The following is a 19,517-nucleotide window of genomic DNA, read 5'->3' on the forward strand; positions in this document are numbered from 1 at the left end:
AAGCCAAAGGGCCACAAAAGAGAGAGAGGTGGGGACAGAGAGGAGAGAAAAACAGTAACAAGAGAGGGACCCACAGGTCCGAAATTATGGAGAAGGGGTTGAGGTTTCACCTTTGATGTAATTGTATTGATGCTCCTTCCTTTCCGGTATTATACTCTGCATAACAATTGACTAAAGGGACTGCATGATCCGATGAGAAAACTTACAAGTGAATGAGATCAAAACAACTTTCAATGATATATTAACTGTTTAAATTAGTGGAGAAAAAAGAGCACTTGCATTCTAATAAATGAATTTACATAGAAAACCGTGTGTTGCAGTAATTGTTAACAAGTTACAAAAGCAACAAAACAAACCAAATTTCCTGTATTGTGAGCAACAGTGATTAAATTAACAGGAGAAGGTGGACGACAAATAAGAAACATCAGCAAGATAAATTCTTCTGCAAGGCTAAAGCACCTACAGTAACCGATATAAGAATCGAGAGGAGCCCATCTCTGGATATTGCAAACTCTTTCCAGCTTAAGGGTCGAGAAATTTGGGTTAAAACCTTTTCAAACTGCAATTTGGTTTCGTCGACCGTACCTGAGTTATTGATCACTATATCGGCCTTCGTCTTTTTCCATTCGAGCGGAGTCTGAGCGTTTATTCTATTTCTGGCTTGCTCTTCAGAAATGGTGTCCCTCACCATAAGGCGATTTATTTGTGTTTCTGGGTCGACCCACACAACGATTGTAGGAGCGGTCCATCGATCCATCTTAGCCTCGAATAGTAGGGGGATGTCGAGGACGATAACTTTAGCTCCTTTAAACCATAGCTTCGCTATCTCCCAAAAAATGCCGGAAGATATGTATGGAGCTAATATACTGCAAGAGAGAGAGAGAGAGAGGGAAAAAAAGAAAAGAAGAAAACATAAGGGAAACAGATGTTTTATATGCAAGATTTGGTTCCTACTTGACCAAAATGAGATGGTCAATTGCAATCAACTGCTTTTGTAATGGATATATATATATATATATATATATATATATATATATATAGAGAGAGAGAGAGAGAGAGAGAGAGAGAGAGAGAGAGTGCGGCTAGTATGCTTATGGAGGCCTCCGTGCTTCCAAGTTGTTTTCGATGTTGGGACTTTCGAATCGACGATCGGCTCCGTTAGACTTGATCTAGAGTATTTGAAGTACCTAGAAAATAAATTTTGCGATTTTTCGATATCATTTGCCTAATGATCGAAGGAGCTCAAAATCAACGGCTGAAAATAAAAATCTCACAAAATGTGATGATATGACATTAAAAATTTAGATCAAAGATATTGATCTTATTTTATATAGTATAAAGAATTTTCTATCAAAATTTCACATGATTTGGATATTTCTACACCGTTAAACTTGCAACCGGCTCACCACGGCCATTAAAATTNAAAGCAAAGACCTTTAAACAGCAATACAAGAATATATACATGAGAAACTAAGTATAGAGAATTTTGCAGAGTTATATATGTGATGGGGAAAAAAAAAATTAATGAAAAAGAGTAGACGGGCAAAGCGATAGCAAGAAGAATTTAGACAACAGCACAAAATTGAGAAGGCGTTGTAGAAGAAGCAAGTATCTTGAACAGAGCAAATTGAATGTAAAATATGTTCTCTCCACAACAACATAAATTTAAAATATAATCTCCAAGATAATTGTTTCATTTCCAAGCTACAAGCAGTGGGAACCAACTAGAAAATATTGTTAGAACTTATTATAACATACCGATTGAGAAGTTGACGCTTCTCCGGGTCAGAGAAAACAATTTGCCCTAGGCGAGCTCTATCAATTTCTCCATTTTCCAATAAAATATCATTTCCAAATGCCTTTACAACCTTCTTCCAACCACCAGATCCTTTTTTCACCACATCCTGTAATAACATGGCTCCATGTCACTATTCATTTTGAGCAATGAATATCTATAAAATGAATAAAAATCGTGAGAAATATTCGCTACGATCTCTTCAATATTTTGGATAGATACTATGTTGTAACTAGAAAGAGAGTAGCGAAAAAAAGAAAAAGAAAACTTTATGTGCTACAAATATAAAGAAACATGGAATAACATTTTAAGTAGGTAAGTCCAGAATTCCATAATCTACTGATACTTCAAAATTCTACAGGTAGAAAACTCATCACTCATAATTAGTTCTCAAATGTATTCCAATAAATTTTTAAATCTTCGCAAAATTGTCCCCAACAGTTGACAATCTGGTTATGCCTGAGGATGTTTCAAGTTGCATATTTAAATTTTAAATCTTTTCCGAGTGTAGAATAATCAGTTTTACAAGGATTTTATCGAATATGCATAGCGAATCATCCCATGTTTATTATTATTATTTTTTAAAGTTACAAGAAAAAGTTTGTTTTAAATGCTTAACTGTGATGGAAAGGGATAAATTTGCAAACTTTGAACTTCAAAAGTTTGCCCTTTTATTTCAATGGCTCAAGAAATTCCTACAACATCAACATTCCTTATACATATTGTTAGATTCATAAGATATGATTTTTTTTGTTTTTTCCATTTCTATTCTTCAGTAAATTTCTATGGTCAAACCCCCTTCATTCAAATTCTCATTCAACAAATTTGCAAACAAATCTCCTAACTTTATCCATCTAAAAAACAAACGATAAAATTAAGCTTGAGATTGAGAGAGGGAAAGAGAGAGAGAGAGAGCGCTTACGCGGGCGACGATGTCGGCGTCGACGACGGGGACGCCGTTGGATTTGAAGAGATTGGAGATCGTGCTCTTGCCCGAGGCGATCCCTCCCGTTAATCCCACCAACCTCATCTCCCCCACTACCAACAGAGAGAGAGAGAGAGAGAGAGAGAGAGAGAGAGAGAGAGGAGGAGGAGCTTCACACGACGCGAGAAAGAGAGAGAGAAGAGAGGGGATCGATCGAAGAAACTCATGGATCCTCGCCGTATTGTGGTTTAATAAACCCGGACCGGTTCGGGGGCCGAAATAACCTGGACCCGGTTCACTACACACTGAACCCGACACATAAGTAGCGGCATGTTTTGTTTTGTTTTGTTTTGTTTTTTTAAATCACAGCAAGAGAAATTAACAAGAGGGGGAACAATGGCCCCGCTCACGGCGCTTAGGGCTCTGAGAAACCGATCCAATTTTCCGATTTTTTCTTCTACAGCTTCAATTGCTTGGTCTATTCGTCGATTCGTAAGTGCTAATTTCGTTATCTTCCTTTTACAACATTTTTCTTTCGCAAATTTTTCCCCATTTGTCGCTGGTTGCCTTTTGTTTTTCCTGAAGCAAAAAAGGTATAGAACTTGCTTATTTAACTTGGAATTTTGAAATTGGTACTTAAATTTTGATTTTTTTTTAAATTTCTACTTGATCTTACAGTATTTTGGATTTTTTTTTTTTTTTTTTTAACTACACTAGTTTAAGTATGTTGAATACTAGCTACCTTTTAATGTAGGTTCATGATCAAGTTGTCTTTTTTATGATATTTAACCAAAACCTCACTTTACTCTTTTTTTTTTTACCACAAATTTTCGAAATTGTTCTTCTTCTTATTATTTTTTATGATTCTAGATAAGCACATTGGTGGTGGCAGAACATGAGGGAGGAGTTGTGAAGCCATCTTCTTTGAGTGCATTCGCGGCCGCAGAGGCTATTGCGAAGGAAAATTCGATTTCTGTTCTACTGGGAGGGTCAGGAGAAACCCTTCAAAAAGCCGCGGCACATGCTGCATCAAGCCATCCATTGATCTCTGAGGTTCCAGCTCTTTCTCTATTTTTGCTCAATTTTTTGTTGTTAACACCGTGCGCGTCCTTATCTTCACAAAAAGCCTAATTATTCTTTGTTATGCATTGTAGATGAGGATACTTTCTTTTGTTCTAGTCCTGTTAATACTATACGGCATTCGGCGTTTCTTGGAGCATAAAAGCATGACTATATAGTGCAAATCAGTTGCTTCATAATATTTTTATTTTTCCTTAGAGACACTGCTGCAAAATATATCTAACATTTTCTGGCGATTAATATTATCGCAATTAGTGAATTCAAATACATTTCATCGATTGATGCTTCTGCAGGTGCTTGTTGCTGATGCAGAAATACTGGCACATCCTTTAGCCGAATCTTGGGCCGAACTCATTCATTCCGTCCAGAAGAAAGGCGGTTATTCCCATGTAATGTCCGCTTCAACTTCGTTTGGGAAGAATGTGCTTCCACGTGCGGCGGCTCTCCTCGATGTTTCACCTATAACAGATGTCATCGAGATACGGGAGCCACGGGTTTTTGTGAGGTGGGGTACTGTTTATATTTCTTCTTGATATAGTTGTCATATGGTGCTGGATAACAAATTTCGTTGCTGCAGTTGTGCTTCACTTTGCTGGGTAATGAATTCTAATACTATTAATGTTCCTTCACACGTTAGACAATTTGATATTCCAATATTGAACGCGCATCTCTCTCCAATGGTTTTTTAGCCAATCCTTTCTCTGTTCTGGGCATCCTGCCGTCTATTACATCGGTCTCTTCATTGGCTAGCTTGTGATATCGAAGTATGCACGCTCGTAACTTTCAGGCCAATATATGCTGGAAATGCTCTTTCTACTGTCCGCTATTCCGGCCAGGACCCTTGCATGATGACTATAAGATCAACATCTTTTCCCCTTCTTGTCAACTCGACCAACACAGAGGGAAGAACTGTGCCTATCAACCAGGTTGACGTATCTGTCTTCAGTGAAGGTTTGTTAGTATTTTGACCTCATTTTTCTTATGAGGATTAACATTAACTTCTGTAAAGTTGCAATAGATCTGCTGCTTCACCTTTGAGTTAAATTTAACCTTGATTTTGTTTAATTTAATTATTGGCTGCACCAGCTCTTCAGTTGACGAACTTGTAGGTGACATTACAACAATGAAAAGCAGATAACTAACATAACGGTTAATTTTGGCAGAATTCCCAACTCAACTGTTAGAAATGATTCAATCAAGCAAAGCTGAGGGTGTCTCTTTGCATAATTCAATGCTCTATACTTAATTACCTATGATGTTTCATTATTTGTTGTTCAGAAAAGAAATATTATTTTCTGTTTATATCTTGGACAGTTTATCTTTCCTACTACCCTATGCAGAGAGCTTGAAGAAATCTAGGTGGTTGAAGCTCACTTCACAAGATACAGAACGACCTGATTTAGGAAATGCACGAGTTGTAGTCACTGGGGGGCGTGGATTGAAAAGTGCAGAGAACTTTAAATTATTGGAGAAGCTTGCTGAGAAACTAGGTGCAGCAGGTATTGACTAAAATATTAAGTATTCATTCATCATATTCTATTCATAAATATATATGTCTGATAGCTGTTGTTACTGTTATCTGATATGTTTTTGAGATATGCTACTTGTACACCGAAGTGTTGCGCGTAAACCTAACACCCACCCCATCAGGATTTTTTTTTTTTTTTAACGATTGATTAGACTTGTGACAAAATATTGGCTCTTGGATGGGTAGGGCGTAAGATTTACACCCACTTTTTTGGTGTATAGGTACCATTGCTCTATGGTTTTTGCGATGTATTTGGTTAAAGACTAGCTATTTGATGTTTTCTTTTGTTCCTGAAACATTTTCATGGGCTTCGATTCGTCTGAAAGCTGGAATAGTTTGGTTAATAGAAAAAATTATGAATAATATCTAAATAATATGGAATGTTATCTAAATCAATCAGAACCAAATAAAAGTACAGAACTTTTCCTTTGGAGTGAGGGCCTTTACCTTTAGCAGATGCATCTGAGCTAACTTAAAAATTGCGGAAGAGCGGTATCCATAGAGTCAGTTGCTTGAACTGAAAGAGCTTAGAGCACATATCATATTGGTGGATCTGATTTTATTTTATTTTATTTTTTTTTCGCAGCATTCAGTTTGAGTTGTGCTCTGTGTTCATAACTATTTTATGAATTGTGATGTTTTCCATCCTCATGCTGTAGAGAAAAGGCTTGAATTCATAGTACTTTCTAAAAGCATGTTAAGCCTAAGTGCCTAACTATATATTTGAAGAACCCTAGACACATGGAATTAGTTTAAGTATTTTATTCAAATCGATTTCTTGATTTACAATGTGCTACTTTCTTCATTGTGTAGTTGGGGCTACGCGGGCTGCTGTTGATGCAGGATTTGTGCCGAATGAGCTGCAGGTGATAATTGAAAAATTTTGCACTTACCGTTGTATTCTGTTGAAACGGTGCTGCTATTTTCCAAGTTTTCCACATTATTAAGTTTTCTTCACAAATTGCTGTACCAGGTTGGTCAAACTGGTAAAATTGTTGCTCCGGAACTATATATGGCATTCGGGGTTTCAGGAGCGATACAACACTTGGCCGGAATGAGAGACTCTAAAGTCATCGTAGCCATAAACAAAGATGCAGATGCACCCATATTTCAGGTAACCACAGTACTTACCTTTTAATTTGGAAAGGTGGCAATAAGATTAGGAAGCTCCGTCTAGTGTTCATAAGCTTATGGCCGATCGCTTCATCATTTTACAGTTAACATTGATGGCAGTTAAGTTCACTAACATGTCTTGTGATTATTAATCACTGTTGTTGGGTTTCCTAGAGAAGTGGTGTTTCTGAAGATAGGACCCGAAGAATGCTACATCATTCTCCTTTTTTCTGCAATTTTTCTAGTTTACCTTTTACGCAGTAGTGTGAAAATATAATTTCTTTTTTCTTGCACAACGAAATTAAATAGTCTCGCAATACGAAATTGCTACATAGTTGAAGATTTTCTGTGTCTAAATCTTCTTATTTGTCGGGTTGCAGGTTGCAGACTATGGACTAGTTGCCGATCTGTTTGATGTGATTCCGGAATTGCTAGAAAAACTGCCAGAAAAGAAATGATCCCTCTGTTAAAGCCAAGGATCTCATGTCTTAATTTTGTAGATAAATAGATGAATAAATAGTTTCCATTTTCTTCCAGTTTTCGGCGACGGAGAGAACAGAAATAATCATGCTCAAAATTGGCATCAAGCTTTTGTTGTATTAAACAAGCAGGTACCGAAAGGAGTTTGATTTCATGATACTACATTTATTCAAGCACTCGGAGTTACTAACTTAAACGCCTTCTCTGCACGGTCTCACACACCAATGCCATCAATGCCTCGGAATGTGTAGTTGTTGAGCTAAATTTGTACACGAAAAAATAAAAACAAAACTTCATTATATACTAGATGTAATTGTTGAGTTAAATTTGTACACCAAAAAAATAGAAATATAATAAATTTCATTATTACTTGGTGCGCATCCGGGGAATCGAACCCCGGTCAGTACCGTGGGAGGGTACTATGATACCACTACACCAGATGCGCTTTGTATTCTCCTTTTCTTAAGAAAAGATTTTTACTTATATATACAGTATACATATGTATACTGTATACATATACAGTATACATATGATCACGGAGCCCCATCTTCTGTAGGGATCGCTTCAATTATCGTGCTGGACACGTGGCAGAATCAGATTCGTTCCCTTTTTGCTTCCTGTGGTTTTTTTTTTTTTTTGGTTTTTATAGGTCTATAATAATAATAACTCGTCTTATCGAGTTCCGCCTCCATTTCGCTCCTTCCCCCTTTCTCTGTCCTCTAGGGTTTCGTTCTCGATTTCGAGGGTCTCGGCGATTCCCATGCTGGTTCCGCCATGATCTCCGTCATGAACGAGTGCGAGATCCCGCGAGAACCCTCCGCCGCCTCCTCCACCACCGCTGCGTCGGACCTCTCCTTTGGGATTGAGAGCCCTCACCAAGCCCCTAAGGTTGGCGACGATGGCGCCTCGGGCGAAGCCATGGTTCCGATCGATCTCGGCAACTCCGACAAGCTGACCGGCGCATCGGATGCCGAGATGGAGATGGACGAAGCTGGGGTTTCCGAATTGAAGAGCCCCGACGCCGGATTCGAGCGACCGGAAGCTAGGGCTTCCCTCGAATCTATGGTTCCCGAGGCCTCCTTGGTTCCTTACGTCGCTAGGGTTTTGGAGGGTCCAGATGGTAAGGAGTGGATGCAGGGGTTCCGGGTCGGCGACATGGTGTGGGGGAAGGTGAAGTCTCATCCGTGGTGGCCCGGCCACATCTTCAACGAGGCGTTCGCGTCGCCGGCGGTTCGCCGGACGAGGCGGGAGGGCCACGTCCTCGTCGCCTTCTTCGGCGACAGCAGCTACGGCTGGTTCGAGCCCGCCGAGCTCATCCCCTTCGACCCCCACTTCCTAGAGAAGTCGCACCAGACGGCTTCCAGAAACTTCCAGAAGGCCGTGGAAGAAGCAGTCGACGAGGCGAGCCGGCGAGCCGCACTCTCCGTCACCTGCTGCTGCCGGAACCCCAACAACTTCCGGCCCACCGGAATCCCTGGCTACGTATTCGTGGACGTGGCCGGCTATGAGCCTAATGGAATTTACTCTGAGAGGCAGATCGAGAGTGCGAGGAATAGCTTCAATCACAAAGATATTGTTTCCTTTGTTCATGACTTAGCTTTGGCGCCGAGGAGCACGGTGGATCGAGACGTAGGCTTCATTAGGAACGTGGCAATGCTGATGGCTTTTAGGAAAGCAGTGTACGAGGAGTTCGATGAGACCTATGCCCAAGCTTTTGGGGTAGAGCCCGTGCGGCCGTCGCGGAATGAGTTAGGTGTTGTGGATCAGCCTGGGACATTCGCGCAAAGAGGTATCTTTTCATGCATGCCTTTGAGTTGCTGCTTCTATATGCTTGTAGTTAATTGTTACACACACTCTTGCATTATATTTAGTTTCCATTTTGGTGTGTTATCATATGGTAGATATGTGTATCTGAACAATGTTAGTTGCAACTACATCATAAAGTCTTTGAAGTTAAGTGTTCAATCAAAAGTTGCCATCTGTGAACTTGTTAGTTATTATAGTTACAGTTTTCCATTTTTTCCCCCCTTGGAAGCTGCTTTTGGAAGGAAATGCTGGTTTACTTACTATTGGCACCACTTTTCTTAATGAAAGATAGGCATCTGCATTTACTGCAGATCCATCTTAGCCTAATTGTTATAAATTTTATTGGCTGAGATTAGTTGAAACAGTCTAAAGCTGAAGAAAACTTGAATATATTTAAACTCCCATAACTTGTAAGCCACTGCTAAACTTAAGTCAAACTCAGTACTGTTTCTGAGGAAATAGATAAATTGTTGATTGAAACAGTTGAGTTTTCCCCGGAAACACAAAATTGGGCTTTGTGAGCGTCTTGCTTTGTTTAATAATAGGTTGCATGACCTTAGTCTACATGCATTTTGCAGTGGGGGTGTTAGCATTTGTAGTTGACTGCCTCTGTCTTTGGTGGTCTTTTACACTTTGTGATTCTGATAAATAATGGAATTGTCTTGTTATAGAGGTTTTCTTTCTTCATGATGACTCAGAACTCGTATATTTGAATTCCAAAACAATTCCCTCTACTTGTGGGTGTGGAACTGCATATATTCGATTATCCTCATCCTGCAGTGTTTGGAGAGCCCCTGCTTTCACTCACTTCAGCACTGGCCATTTTGTAGTTTTCCTTTATCATTTTGCTAGCTTTTCTGATTTTTTTTTTTAAATGGGCGATATTTCTTTTCAATAGGCAACTTTGAAATAGTCTTAGGGTCCATTTAATAACTTATTTTCACATGGTTACTGAAGATGATGCATGAAGCCTTTTTTTTTTAAAGTGTTAATTAGTTACTAATCTTATTATATGGTGCCTACATTTGCTTAAAAATGTTGTTAAAAAGGGTGCAAGTTTCTCATTGGACATCTGAGGGCTTGTTGAATCACCAATGCAGCAATATCTCTGAACCTTAAGTTGGTGCTTATTTCATTTATTCCTTTAGTGGACATATATTAATCTATAATAAATTAATAATTATGTAAAAGTATGGCAAAAATTATTAATTATATATCTAGCATCAAGGAATATGCGCTCACTGTGCCAATGGTGATGAGCAAAAAGGGCATACCTACTTGTAAGAGAAATCTCCTGCCTGTGATCTTAGTTATGGAACTTTGAGAAAATGGTCTTTATAATATCTGTTGCAGACCATGGGCTCTATTATGTCGGAGCCACCTAGAAACTTATTTTCTTCACCTCTATTGCAAAAAGAAAAGGAAAATGGAAATACCGAAGCATCAAAATTTAAACTGGTACTCCAAAATGATTTAAACAACAGCACAATTTAATTTCTTTTTATAATTAATAAGGACCTTCATGAGACATGAATGATCTTATAGTAATATCATGAGCAAAACAAGAAGCAGATATACATTTTTCAACTTGAATAGAATTGGAAATCAGATGATCACGGCCGTTGAGCTTTAACACCTTATATTGCATTCTTTGAATTTTTATTGTTGCTCATATTTATGGTTATAGAGAGGAGTGGAATCAGGAGCACTAGTGTGGTGTTTGGCTTCGATGCATCTTTTTAATGACTCTCAAAATAAAAAATACTTCCATTATTGAGACATTACAATTCTACGTATTTTTTTAGACTGATATGAAAATTTTGCTATATATTTTGCCTTTTAATTAAATCGCTAAATGAAGAAAATTATTTCTTTTAGGAAGCCCTATAATATAATATCCTCAACACTGAAAAAGTATTAACACTTGTTTTTACTGGATTAATGTTTCTCACTTTGTAGCTTGGTTGGTGCACCTTTTTATTAGTAATATTTCTTTTCTGTTGAAGAGTACATGTCGTTTTAGCTTTAAAAGTCCTTGTGAACCATTTACTCGTTTAAAACCTTGAGTTGGAGAAGTAGAAACGTGGCAGTTGTTACGAAAAGAACTACTTACGGCTGTGAAACATCTTTATGAGCTAGATGTTTCTACTGTTATTCGCATATGTAAAATATAATGCGTAAACATCCAAATCGTCATCCCCTTTAGTTTAAGGTGTAAAATTAGGAATGTTTACTGTTTTAGATTAATATCCTAGCAGCAGCTTTCTGTTGTAGCGGAAGAACTGTCTGAATGGGATCTTCTGTATTCCGGGACTAGAAGCTGATTTTCTGCTTTGTGCTGCAGAAAAATTAATTGCTTGTCAAACTAATAGTTTGCTGTCACTAGTGCTCATTGGACTGAAATTACTGCTGGCAAGCCTCCAAATTGGTCTTTAACACCCAGGATAGTGACATCTAGTTGTGGGTTATTTTGGTGGAAACAGTATTTTTCATTTTTCCTTTTTGTAGCCATTGAGACCATAGGCTTTTTATGTCGTGGGTGGGTAATGGCTCTTTAATCGCCTGTAACACTACTAGGTAAACAAATAGTGTAGAAAAGCACTAAAAATATGCGGGACTTTGAGAGTCAAACCTGCCTAGCTCGTAGGGGAATTATGAGGATATTTATTTATTTTATTTGATGGAAAAGTTATATATTCTATTTGAATCGGAATCTTATTTTCACCAATATTGGTTTTGAAGAAGCTTTTTTTAAAAATATAGCTTTTAATTGAATTTGCTTAAATTTATTATTATTATTTTTGCTAATTTGACTAGTAATTAAAATAAGCTATTTGGATACGTCTACTGCCCCTTCTTTGAAGATAATGTCTACTAATTATCTTTAGAAAAAGTGGGATCATCTCTTTTGGGTTAGGTTTATTTAAGAGAGAGAGAGAGAGAGAGAGAGAGTGGGTTGGTATGCTTCTGGAAGCACGGAGCCCTCCGTGCTTCGGAGCGGTGGGTTTTCGAAAGTCGATCCTGATGTGAACAATTTTTTATGTGCGTACGGTGCTTTGCTGTTTACAGCAAGCTGCTAGCTTTATTGGAAAAGACTAGTGTTTTGGATGCTAGTGTTTACAGGTAGCTGGTTCATTGATATGTACGTCAAGGATTTAGGGGCAGTCCAGTGATCTTTAGAATATTATTATTATTATTCATAAGGAGCTGCTTATACACCCTTTACACATGATATTTTTGTGTCTATATTAATTTATTTATTATATCAGTTTTTTTTTTAAAAATAAGAAAATAGAACTCTGAAGTGGTTGTATCAATCTTCGGATCTAAAGATAAAAGGTGTAGTATTTTTTTTAATTTACGCACAAGCTAGTATTGTATATATAATAATAAACTATTAGTTTAGATGTTTAGAGTTTAAAGTTTTAGTGGGATTTTTAAGTTTTCTGAAAGACTACCAATCTCCAAACTTGCATTGGCTAGAATTTTTTTCAATAGCACTCTAGGACCAAGAGAGGTTACTAAAGCATCACTCATTTTTTTTTCAAAATAAATTAATTACAGGATGTCTTATCTATAATATTAGCTCATAAGTAATTTTTATAATTATTTAAAAAAATTAATAAATAGAAGAGAAATGATGAAATGATTTTTACTAGAAATTATATTATGTGTAACACCTATTGCCGGGATATGCAAACTTATATAATCTAATCAGTCTAGTATCATTTAATTAGTAACTCACGGGTTGGGTTGAGTAGAATTGTGGAGTGTTGCCGTGTTGGCAGTGGAACACTTTATTTTAATTATTTAAATAATAAATACGAAGTGTCAGGCGACCTCCTGCGCTGGGGACCGCATTTCCTTTTCTTTGTGGTCGCCTATGCCGCACTAAAATTAACATAATATATTGTCCCACTTTAATTTTATTATTATATATATTATTATTTTTATTATTTGAAGATGCCAGCAACTAGCAACTTGATTTTTTTAGTAGCTATATGATTCATTCATAATTACAAGAGGAGCTTTTTATATAAATATATAATTAAAAACTATAACCTATAATCTTATATTGGTCTGATCTCTTGGTAAAGCTTCGAATGGTCATCCTACTCGAACTGTCGTATTTAGACCACATTAAATACAGACAGGAATTCAAAACTACCTTCAGCAATTGGTGTTGTATTAGCCTAGAAGTTTCAATTTACTAAATCATACCTTTTAATTTTTTTTAAAAAAATAATAGTAATATAACAATAATAAAAAATATTTATTTATTTATTAAATAATTTGTAACTATATTATAATAATAATAATAATAATAATAATAATTTAATTAAAATGTAAGGTTCTAACGTATTTAATAAATACTATGTTGTTTTGTGATTCCGCAGCTGCTCCTTTGGCTGGTCAACTGAAAATAGCAGAAACAGTGAAACCTTCCCACCGTCCTGCTCCTCCGGCCACAGTTTTTAAAACTGCTACAGCCACCGTCACAAATAAAGCGGCTTTCAAGCATCCCAGCTCCACCTCTCCCTCTCCCTCTACATCTACCTCTGCTTCTGCCTCTACCATCACCACCACCACCACCACTGCAGCGACTAAAAAGAAGAAGAACAAATACGTGCTCAAGCGAAGGGACGGCGACCTCCGCCCTCCTCTCCCCGACCTCCGCCTCCCTCCCCCTCTCCCCGGCCCCGTTCCCACTCAACCCCTCGTCTTCGCCGATTCGTCACAATCATCACCATCGCCGTCCTCCGCTCTGCTCCTCGCCGATGCCGCCGCCAGCGGTGGCAGCGGCTACGTGCTCCAGAAAAGACCCCCTCCTCCTCCTCCTCCTCCTCCTTCTCAGCTGCCGCCTCCCTACTACCCTGGAGGATCCGATGGCGGAAGCTTCCTCCCTCAAGGGGGGGCCCAGGAGCAGAGCAATCGGAGGGCGTTCGACGGAATGCCTGTCAGGAAGGAAAAGGCCCCGAAGCGCCCCAGAGAGGATGAGGCCGCCGCCACCGGGGACGCTAAGAAGAAGAAGAAAAAGAAGAAACGGACGGACCTTCCCGCTGCGGCCGGGGCCTCTGCTTCCGAGCATCTATCGGTGGCTAAAAAGTTTGAGGAGTCTCAAAACACAGCGACAGGTGGTGTTCAGCTTGGAAGTTTGTTGAACTCTGCTGCTGCCCAATTGTTGCCGAAACTGGATGCCAATTCTCTCAATCTGGATCTGCCGCAGATCTTGAGTGACTTGCAAGAACTAGCTCTTGATCCGTTCCATGGGATCGACCGCGACGCCCCGTCTATCGCGCGCTACGTCTTCCTCAAGTTCCGCTCTCTGGTCTATCAGAAAAGCCTCCCTTCCGTGGTGCCCGGCGAACTCGATTCCGGTAAACCGACAGCCGGTCAGCCCCCGCCGGCGAGAGATGAGAGACAACACTCTGCCCCAGGCTCGAAACTTTTGAAGATGATTCCAAGGCCCGACGACCCCACGAAGGGCGGCAAGAAGCGGATCCCATCCGATCGGCAGGAGGAGATGGGCGTGAAGAAGCAGAAGAAAATCGCCCAGATCAAGTCGATGGCCACCGAGAAGAAGGCTGGGATCAGCCAGAAGCCGCCGGAGGCGGATCCGCGAGAACAGAAGGAGGCAACAAGCGCATCTGCCGCGAAGGCGGAGCCCGTCAGGAAGAAGCAAGAGCCGCCGCCTCCGAAGGTCCCCTCTCCGACTGCATTGATGATGAAGTTCCCCCCGAGAACTACGCTGCCGTCGATCGCGTCCCTGAAGGCGAGGTTCGCACGGTTTGGGCCGCTCGATCTGGCAGGCACTCGCGTCTACTGGAAGTCGCATTCGTGCAAGGTCATCTTCAAGTTCAAGACCGACGCGGAAACCGCGCTCAACTACATCAAGAACAACGACCTCTTCGGGCAGGTTAAGGTACACTCCTATATCCGAGACGTCGAAGCAGACCCCTCCGTCGATCTCAGTCTGGTCCGGCCAGAGTCGCGTCCTGCAGCCGATGCTCCACCCTTCAAACCACCAGGAAATATCAGTAGCAGTGGCAATGGCAACGGCAACGGCAATGGTGGCGGTGGTAGTAGTAGTAGTAGTATATTAGGTCCTGCACCGTCTCTGCAGCAGGCGCGGCTTCCTGTGACCCAACCGAAATCCATTCTCAAGAAGCCTGGGGACGAACTCGGCCCTGCTGCAGGTAGCACCGCGAGAGATGCCCCGCGTGTTAAATTCTTGTTAGATAATACCGGCGGCGATAAGGCCGAACCGCCTTCTATGGTTAGTGGTAATGGCAATGGCGGTAGTTCTACGGACGGTCGCGCGTCTTCTATTCCGTCTGTAGATCCTCCTGCGACAAAGAACAACCCCAGATCAGTTAGCTTCAATACTCTGCAACCGCCGCCGCCACCTCTTACCCGGCCCTCTTCCTCGCTTCCTTCTCGCATCCCACCACCAACACAGCCTTTAGCATCAGCTGCACTCCCACCGCGCGGCAGTGATGGGTTAATCCCAGCTCCGCGCGGGCTCGTGCGCGGGCTGGTCCGTCGAGCCAGGCTCAGCTACACCACGATGAGCCGTTTGTCGAGTTAGAAGATAGGAACAAGCAGAGCATCGACTTCTCACTCCAAATGATGAGCCTTTTGCGACGGTGCAGTGAGGTCGTGGGCTCGGTCGTCGCTCTGGGCCACATGCCGTACCGTCCCCTCTAAACCGGCGCCATGGGGCTCCAACCGTGTTGAGTTCTGGGAAGCTAATGAGGATGGTCGCAGACAGAAGATGGGAAGATGGGAGGCAAAGAGAGACAACGTGATGTGGGTATTGAACTTCCCGGAATGCGCCTGTTAGCGCCCGTTATTGTGTTTGTTGTATCTGCTGCTTAGCTTTTTTTGAGGATGGGTTTTTTTTTTTTTTTTTTTTTAACTTTTATTTTGACTGTGTGTGTTTGGTTTTAGTATTGTAACTAACTACTGAGTAGAAGGACAAAGCCACTTCACCGTTGGTCGGTGTCTCCATGTTCTATTGTGCTTAATCTCGATCGGAGAAATTCTATAACTGAAACCGATTTCCCAAAAGAAACAAAGCAAAGCCCAAATCGAACGAAAAAACAAACTCGGTCCAACCATTTAGTTCGAGCTTCACCTCCAAATTAGGTATACTAGTACACCAAATTAGGTATCCTAGTTCATTTATTAGAAATTTATTCGTACGGTCTATTATTCTGATTACATGAATAATATTAAGTACGAATTAAATGAAACTAATAAACTGAATGCATATTATGTACTATATTATTACTTGATTTGGTTGATAAATTCCATCAATTAAATTCAAACAGAAAAAAAAGATCAAAATTTATGAACTTAAAATCCGAACATCAAAATTATTTGTGGACCCGAGCAAGAGATATGTCCCTTTAAATATTTTCCCAGATGCTGCTAATTCCTACATCAAGGAATCTCCATGATAATCTCCGCACAAAGCGGAGTGGGAACAGAAAAGTTTCCATTTTTGGTTAAAAAAAAACGAAACACTCCAAATTTTTGACTTATCGAAACCGGGCCTTTCGTTGGCCCATTTAGTCGTAACGGACGGGTGCTTACATTCGACCCACAAGCCTGCAAGATTTGATCTGGCATTTTTTTCGGGCGGGCCGAATCTAATGCTTAACTAGGCCGGGCTAGATTTGCACCGACTATGCATCCAACCAAATATTTGGTTGATCATAAATGTCCTGAATCGACAATCTAACGAGACAGAAATAACCTACACCATCTAAAGAAGAACAAATAAAAAAGAAAAGACAATTATACTGCAAAACACAACTTTAAGATCAACTACATCTTTCAAGAATAGAAGAAAAGACCAGCTTTGTACAGAGGAGCTTCTGCTACTTCATGGCGCAGCAAAAAAACAGAAATCAGCTGAAATCCCAAGCCACACATTCATACATGTGCACGCGCACACCCAAAAACACAGAGAGAGGAACCTAAAAATCAATCAACTAGGTTCAGATAAAAGACAAATCAAATCAAATCAACACTCTTTACAAATATTTGACATATCAATAGCGTCGCTCAATACAACTCAGACTGGAACAGAGTAGAACATTCAATATCTAATCAGTTGATCTTCACAGACAAACTAAGGAGAGTAGAGCACTGCAAAGCATTCCGACGAGTTAAGAGCACGGCTGAAAAAAATTGACCGGATTATAGAAACTACGATCAAATGCAACTAAAGGAAAGGCAATGCTTGTAAAAGAAGTTTGCAAAATGTCACAGCAGCTGATTAGATACGCACAAGAAGATTCGGAAAGCAAATACTGAGAACTAAGATATGGAACAATAGGCAAACAAAATGCTATATATTTTCTTGTGTCAGTGGCACAATAAAAAGAGAGCAATCCATTATGAATCTAGTAGGGATCAGCACACAAAATACAAAGAGTAGCACAAATCATATGAGAATAGTCCGTTAATGCAAAAATAAGACATATAAGAGATTAGAATAAGAAGCAGAAAGCTATTTTTGTTACATAGGAACACGGCAAAACAAATATAAGAAAGAATGACAAGTTATTGATTCAGCAAAAGAGTCATACGAAACCGGTGCACATTTTCTTCAATAATTACCCCCAAAAAATACAGCAAGTACCTAAATTCTTAACTTGCGGGCATGTACTTATTCGTTCAGATAAATAGCAAATGATACATGGACAAAGTGTCAACCAAAATATAGTTCAACATTAGTGACGAAGAAGGATCAAGATATCCTTATAACCATCTTATTCTTCTTTCCAGCAGACAATAACAAGACTTTTCCATCAACTATGTCACTCGCTTCAACCGTCTTTTCCTCCTTATCAATCCTCCTATTATTCAAATAAAGGCCGCCTTGCTTCATCATGCGTCTCACAGCCGACTTACTTGCAAGTAAGCCAATAGAGACTGTTAGATCGACCAATGAAGAGTTTAACACCTGGTCATAAGCCAAAGTACACGACGGAACGTCCTCGGCTATTTTCTCAAACATTTCTGAATCTAACTCGGTCTCTGCACCGGGCCTTAATGCTTCCGTAGCCATTAATGCTTCTCTCAGCCCCTCCTCGCCGTGAACAAATCGAGTAACCTCTTCAGCAAGCCTTCTTTGAACACTATTAGGAACATAATCAGGCTTCTTCATCCCCTCCTCTAATTCTTTAATCTCATCTACACTCAAAAAAGTTAACATTTTTAAGAACCTTACGACATCTACATCCGGAACCGAGAAGAAGTACTGGTAAAATTTATAAGGAGAGAGCATCGAAGGGGACAGCCAAATCGCACCCCCTTCGGATTTGCCAAACTTAGTCCCATCACTCTTTAGCAAAAGGGGAAATGTCAATCCATAGGCCCCCTCAATTTGAAGTATCTTTCGAATCAACTCAGTTCCTGCAGTTATGTTTCCCCACTGATCGCTTCCGCCGATTTGAACATTTACACCCATGTTCTTAAACAGGTAGAGAAAATCATAGCCCTGCAGTAGCTGATAAGTGAATTCCGTGTAACTCATCCCATCCTCTGAGGCTAATCTCTTCTTCACACTCTCCTTGGCCATCATTGCCCCAACCCTAGCAAACCTTCCTACATCTCTAAGGAATTCCAACAACGTGATGTCCTTCCACCAATCATAGTTGTTCAAAATAACGAAAGAGTCCGTAGTTTTCATCGAACTCGAACTCAAAATTGCATCTTTGCCACCATTCTCGCTGCCGACACCCAAAGAAGAATGCCCAGCGTTTCTACCAAGGATTTTGGCTATTATACTCTTAATTCCCTCACTGTTCTTCTCCAAGGTGCCGAGATCGAGCTCCGGGCGCTCGATGCTCTTGCCGGAGGGGTCTCCGACGCGGCCGGTGGCGCCGCCGATCACCGCCACGGCCTTGTGGCCGCACCGCTGGAACCAGGAGAGGACGATGATACCTAGAAGGTTCCCAAGGTGCAAGCTCTCCGCCGTCGGATCGAATCCGCAGTAAACCGTGAGGGGATTAACACTAGGGTGGGAGCACGCGCACCTTAGGGTTTCGCTGGTCAGGGACTCGACGAGGCCACGCTCTCGAAGGACGTGGACCACGTTGGGGAACTTCTCCTCGGCCTCGAGCGAGGCCGATGGGGCGGGGTGGGAGGAGGAGGAGACGCGGCAGCGGCGGAGGATGAGGAAGGAGGGGGGCCTCGACCAGCGGTGGAAGATTCTGGAATGGTCCAGAAGCTTCGGACGGGAGAGGAGGAAAGTTCTGGAAGCAACCATGGCCGCCGCCGCCGCCATTGGAAGCTCCGGCGATTGGGCCGCTTTTGGTTTTCGAAGAGTGGCGACGACTCGTTTTCTTCTTCGGGTGTTCGGTGTTTGTGCTATCCAGAGGAGGATCAAAGCGTGGAATTGGTTCACCAACTCAGCCGCGAACTGAAGATTCTTTTTTCCTTTTTTTATGCTCAGTAATTCTTCTTTTTCATTATTTTAAAGGATGCCTATGGGCGTTTGGATTGACGTATTTGTAGGGATGCAAACGGATCCGGGTTGGTGGAGCTCCCGTCCCGATCCGTCCCGACGGGAGCAGTAAATGAGAGAAAATAAACGGATTCGGGGCAGGAAACGGGGTAAGTTTTACGATCCGAGACGGATTCGGGGCAGGAAACGGAAAAAATTTTGACCCGCCCCGAATCCGCCCCGAATCCGCCCCGCCATGATCCGCCCCGAATCCGCCCCGAATATCATTTGTATTTTTAAAAAATATTCCCAAAAAATAATATATTTA

At 40.9% G+C, this 19,517-nt stretch overlaps 4 protein-coding genes and 1 non-coding gene across 5 annotated transcripts; 2 read left to right on the forward strand and 3 right to left on the reverse strand.

Moving 5' to 3' along the window:
• On the reverse strand, window positions 255-2,941 carry LOC109718245 (dephospho-CoA kinase). The gene is made up of 3 exons (XM_020244367.1): window positions 2,718-2,941; window positions 1,759-1,904; window positions 255-866 (listed from the first exon to the last, which is right to left on the reverse strand). Exons 1-3 carry the CDS (start codon window positions 2,823-2,825, stop codon window positions 425-427), a joined length of 696 nt encoding a protein of 231 aa, XP_020099956.1. The 5' UTR covers window positions 2,826-2,941; the 3' UTR covers window positions 255-424.
• On the forward strand, window positions 3,060-7,117 carry LOC109718242 (electron transfer flavoprotein subunit alpha, mitochondrial). Its single transcript, XM_020244362.1, has 8 exons — window positions 3,060-3,212; window positions 3,591-3,773; window positions 4,094-4,305; window positions 4,588-4,751; window positions 5,141-5,299; window positions 6,142-6,194; window positions 6,302-6,442; window positions 6,822-7,117. Exons 1-8 carry the CDS (start codon window positions 3,117-3,119, stop codon window positions 6,897-6,899), a joined length of 1,086 nt encoding a protein of 361 aa, XP_020099951.1. The 5' UTR covers window positions 3,060-3,116; the 3' UTR covers window positions 6,900-7,117.
• Window positions 7,296-7,366, reverse strand: TRNAG-CCC. Its single transcript has one exon. It is a non-coding gene; the product is annotated as a tRNA-Gly (tRNA).
• LOC109718302 lies at window positions 7,603-15,755 on the forward strand. The gene is made up of 2 exons (XM_020244472.1): window positions 7,603-8,710; window positions 13,125-15,755. Exons 1-2 carry the CDS (start codon window positions 7,696-7,698, stop codon window positions 15,314-15,316), a joined length of 3,207 nt encoding a protein of 1,068 aa, XP_020100061.1. The 5' UTR covers window positions 7,603-7,695; the 3' UTR covers window positions 15,317-15,755.
• LOC109718821 (tyrosine--tRNA ligase, chloroplastic/mitochondrial) lies at window positions 17,215-19,161 on the reverse strand. Its single transcript, XM_020245241.1, has one exon. The coding sequence runs from the start codon at window positions 19,028-19,030 to the stop codon at window positions 17,489-17,491; it is 1,542 nt and encodes a 513-aa protein (XP_020100830.1). The 5' UTR covers window positions 19,031-19,161; the 3' UTR covers window positions 17,215-17,488.

This window comes from Ananas comosus, linkage group 12 (genome assembly GCF_001540865.1).
Source record: "Ananas comosus cultivar F153 linkage group 12, ASM154086v1, whole genome shotgun sequence".
Classification (NCBI taxonomy): domain Eukaryota; kingdom Viridiplantae; phylum Streptophyta; class Magnoliopsida; order Poales; family Bromeliaceae; genus Ananas; species Ananas comosus.

Coding starts and splice junctions, on each gene's coding strand:
- LOC109718302 (XM_020244472.1), top strand. CDS start 7,696: ATGATCTCCGTCATGAACGAGTGCGAGATCCCGCGAGAACCCTCCGCC. Junction 8,711..13,124: donor TGGGACATTCGCGCAAAGAG/GTATCTTTTCAT, acceptor GTGATTCCGCAG/CTGCTCCTTTGGCTGGTCAA.
- LOC109718821 (XM_020245241.1), bottom strand. CDS start 19,030: ATGGCGGCGGCGGCGGCCATGGTTGCTTCCAGAACTTTCCTCCTCTCC.
- LOC109718242 (XM_020244362.1), top strand. CDS start 3,117: ATGGCCCCGCTCACGGCGCTTAGGGCTCTGAGAAACCGATCCAATTTT. Junction 3,213..3,590: donor CTTGGTCTATTCGTCGATTC/GTAAGTGCTAAT, acceptor TTATGATTCTAG/ATAAGCACATTGGTGGTGGC. Junction 6,195..6,301: donor TTGTGCCGAATGAGCTGCAG/GTGATAATTGAA, acceptor TTGCTGTACCAG/GTTGGTCAAACTGGTAAAAT.
- LOC109718245 (XM_020244367.1), bottom strand. CDS start 2,825: ATGAGGTTGGTGGGATTAACGGGAGGGATCGCCTCGGGCAAGAGCACG. Junction 1,905..2,717: donor ACGCCGACATCGTCGCCCGC/GTAAGCGCTCTC, acceptor ATGTTATTACAG/GATGTGGTGAAAAAAGGATC. Junction 867..1,758: donor AAGCGTCAACTTCTCAATCG/GTATGTTATAAT, acceptor TCTCTCTTGCAG/TATATTAGCTCCATACATAT.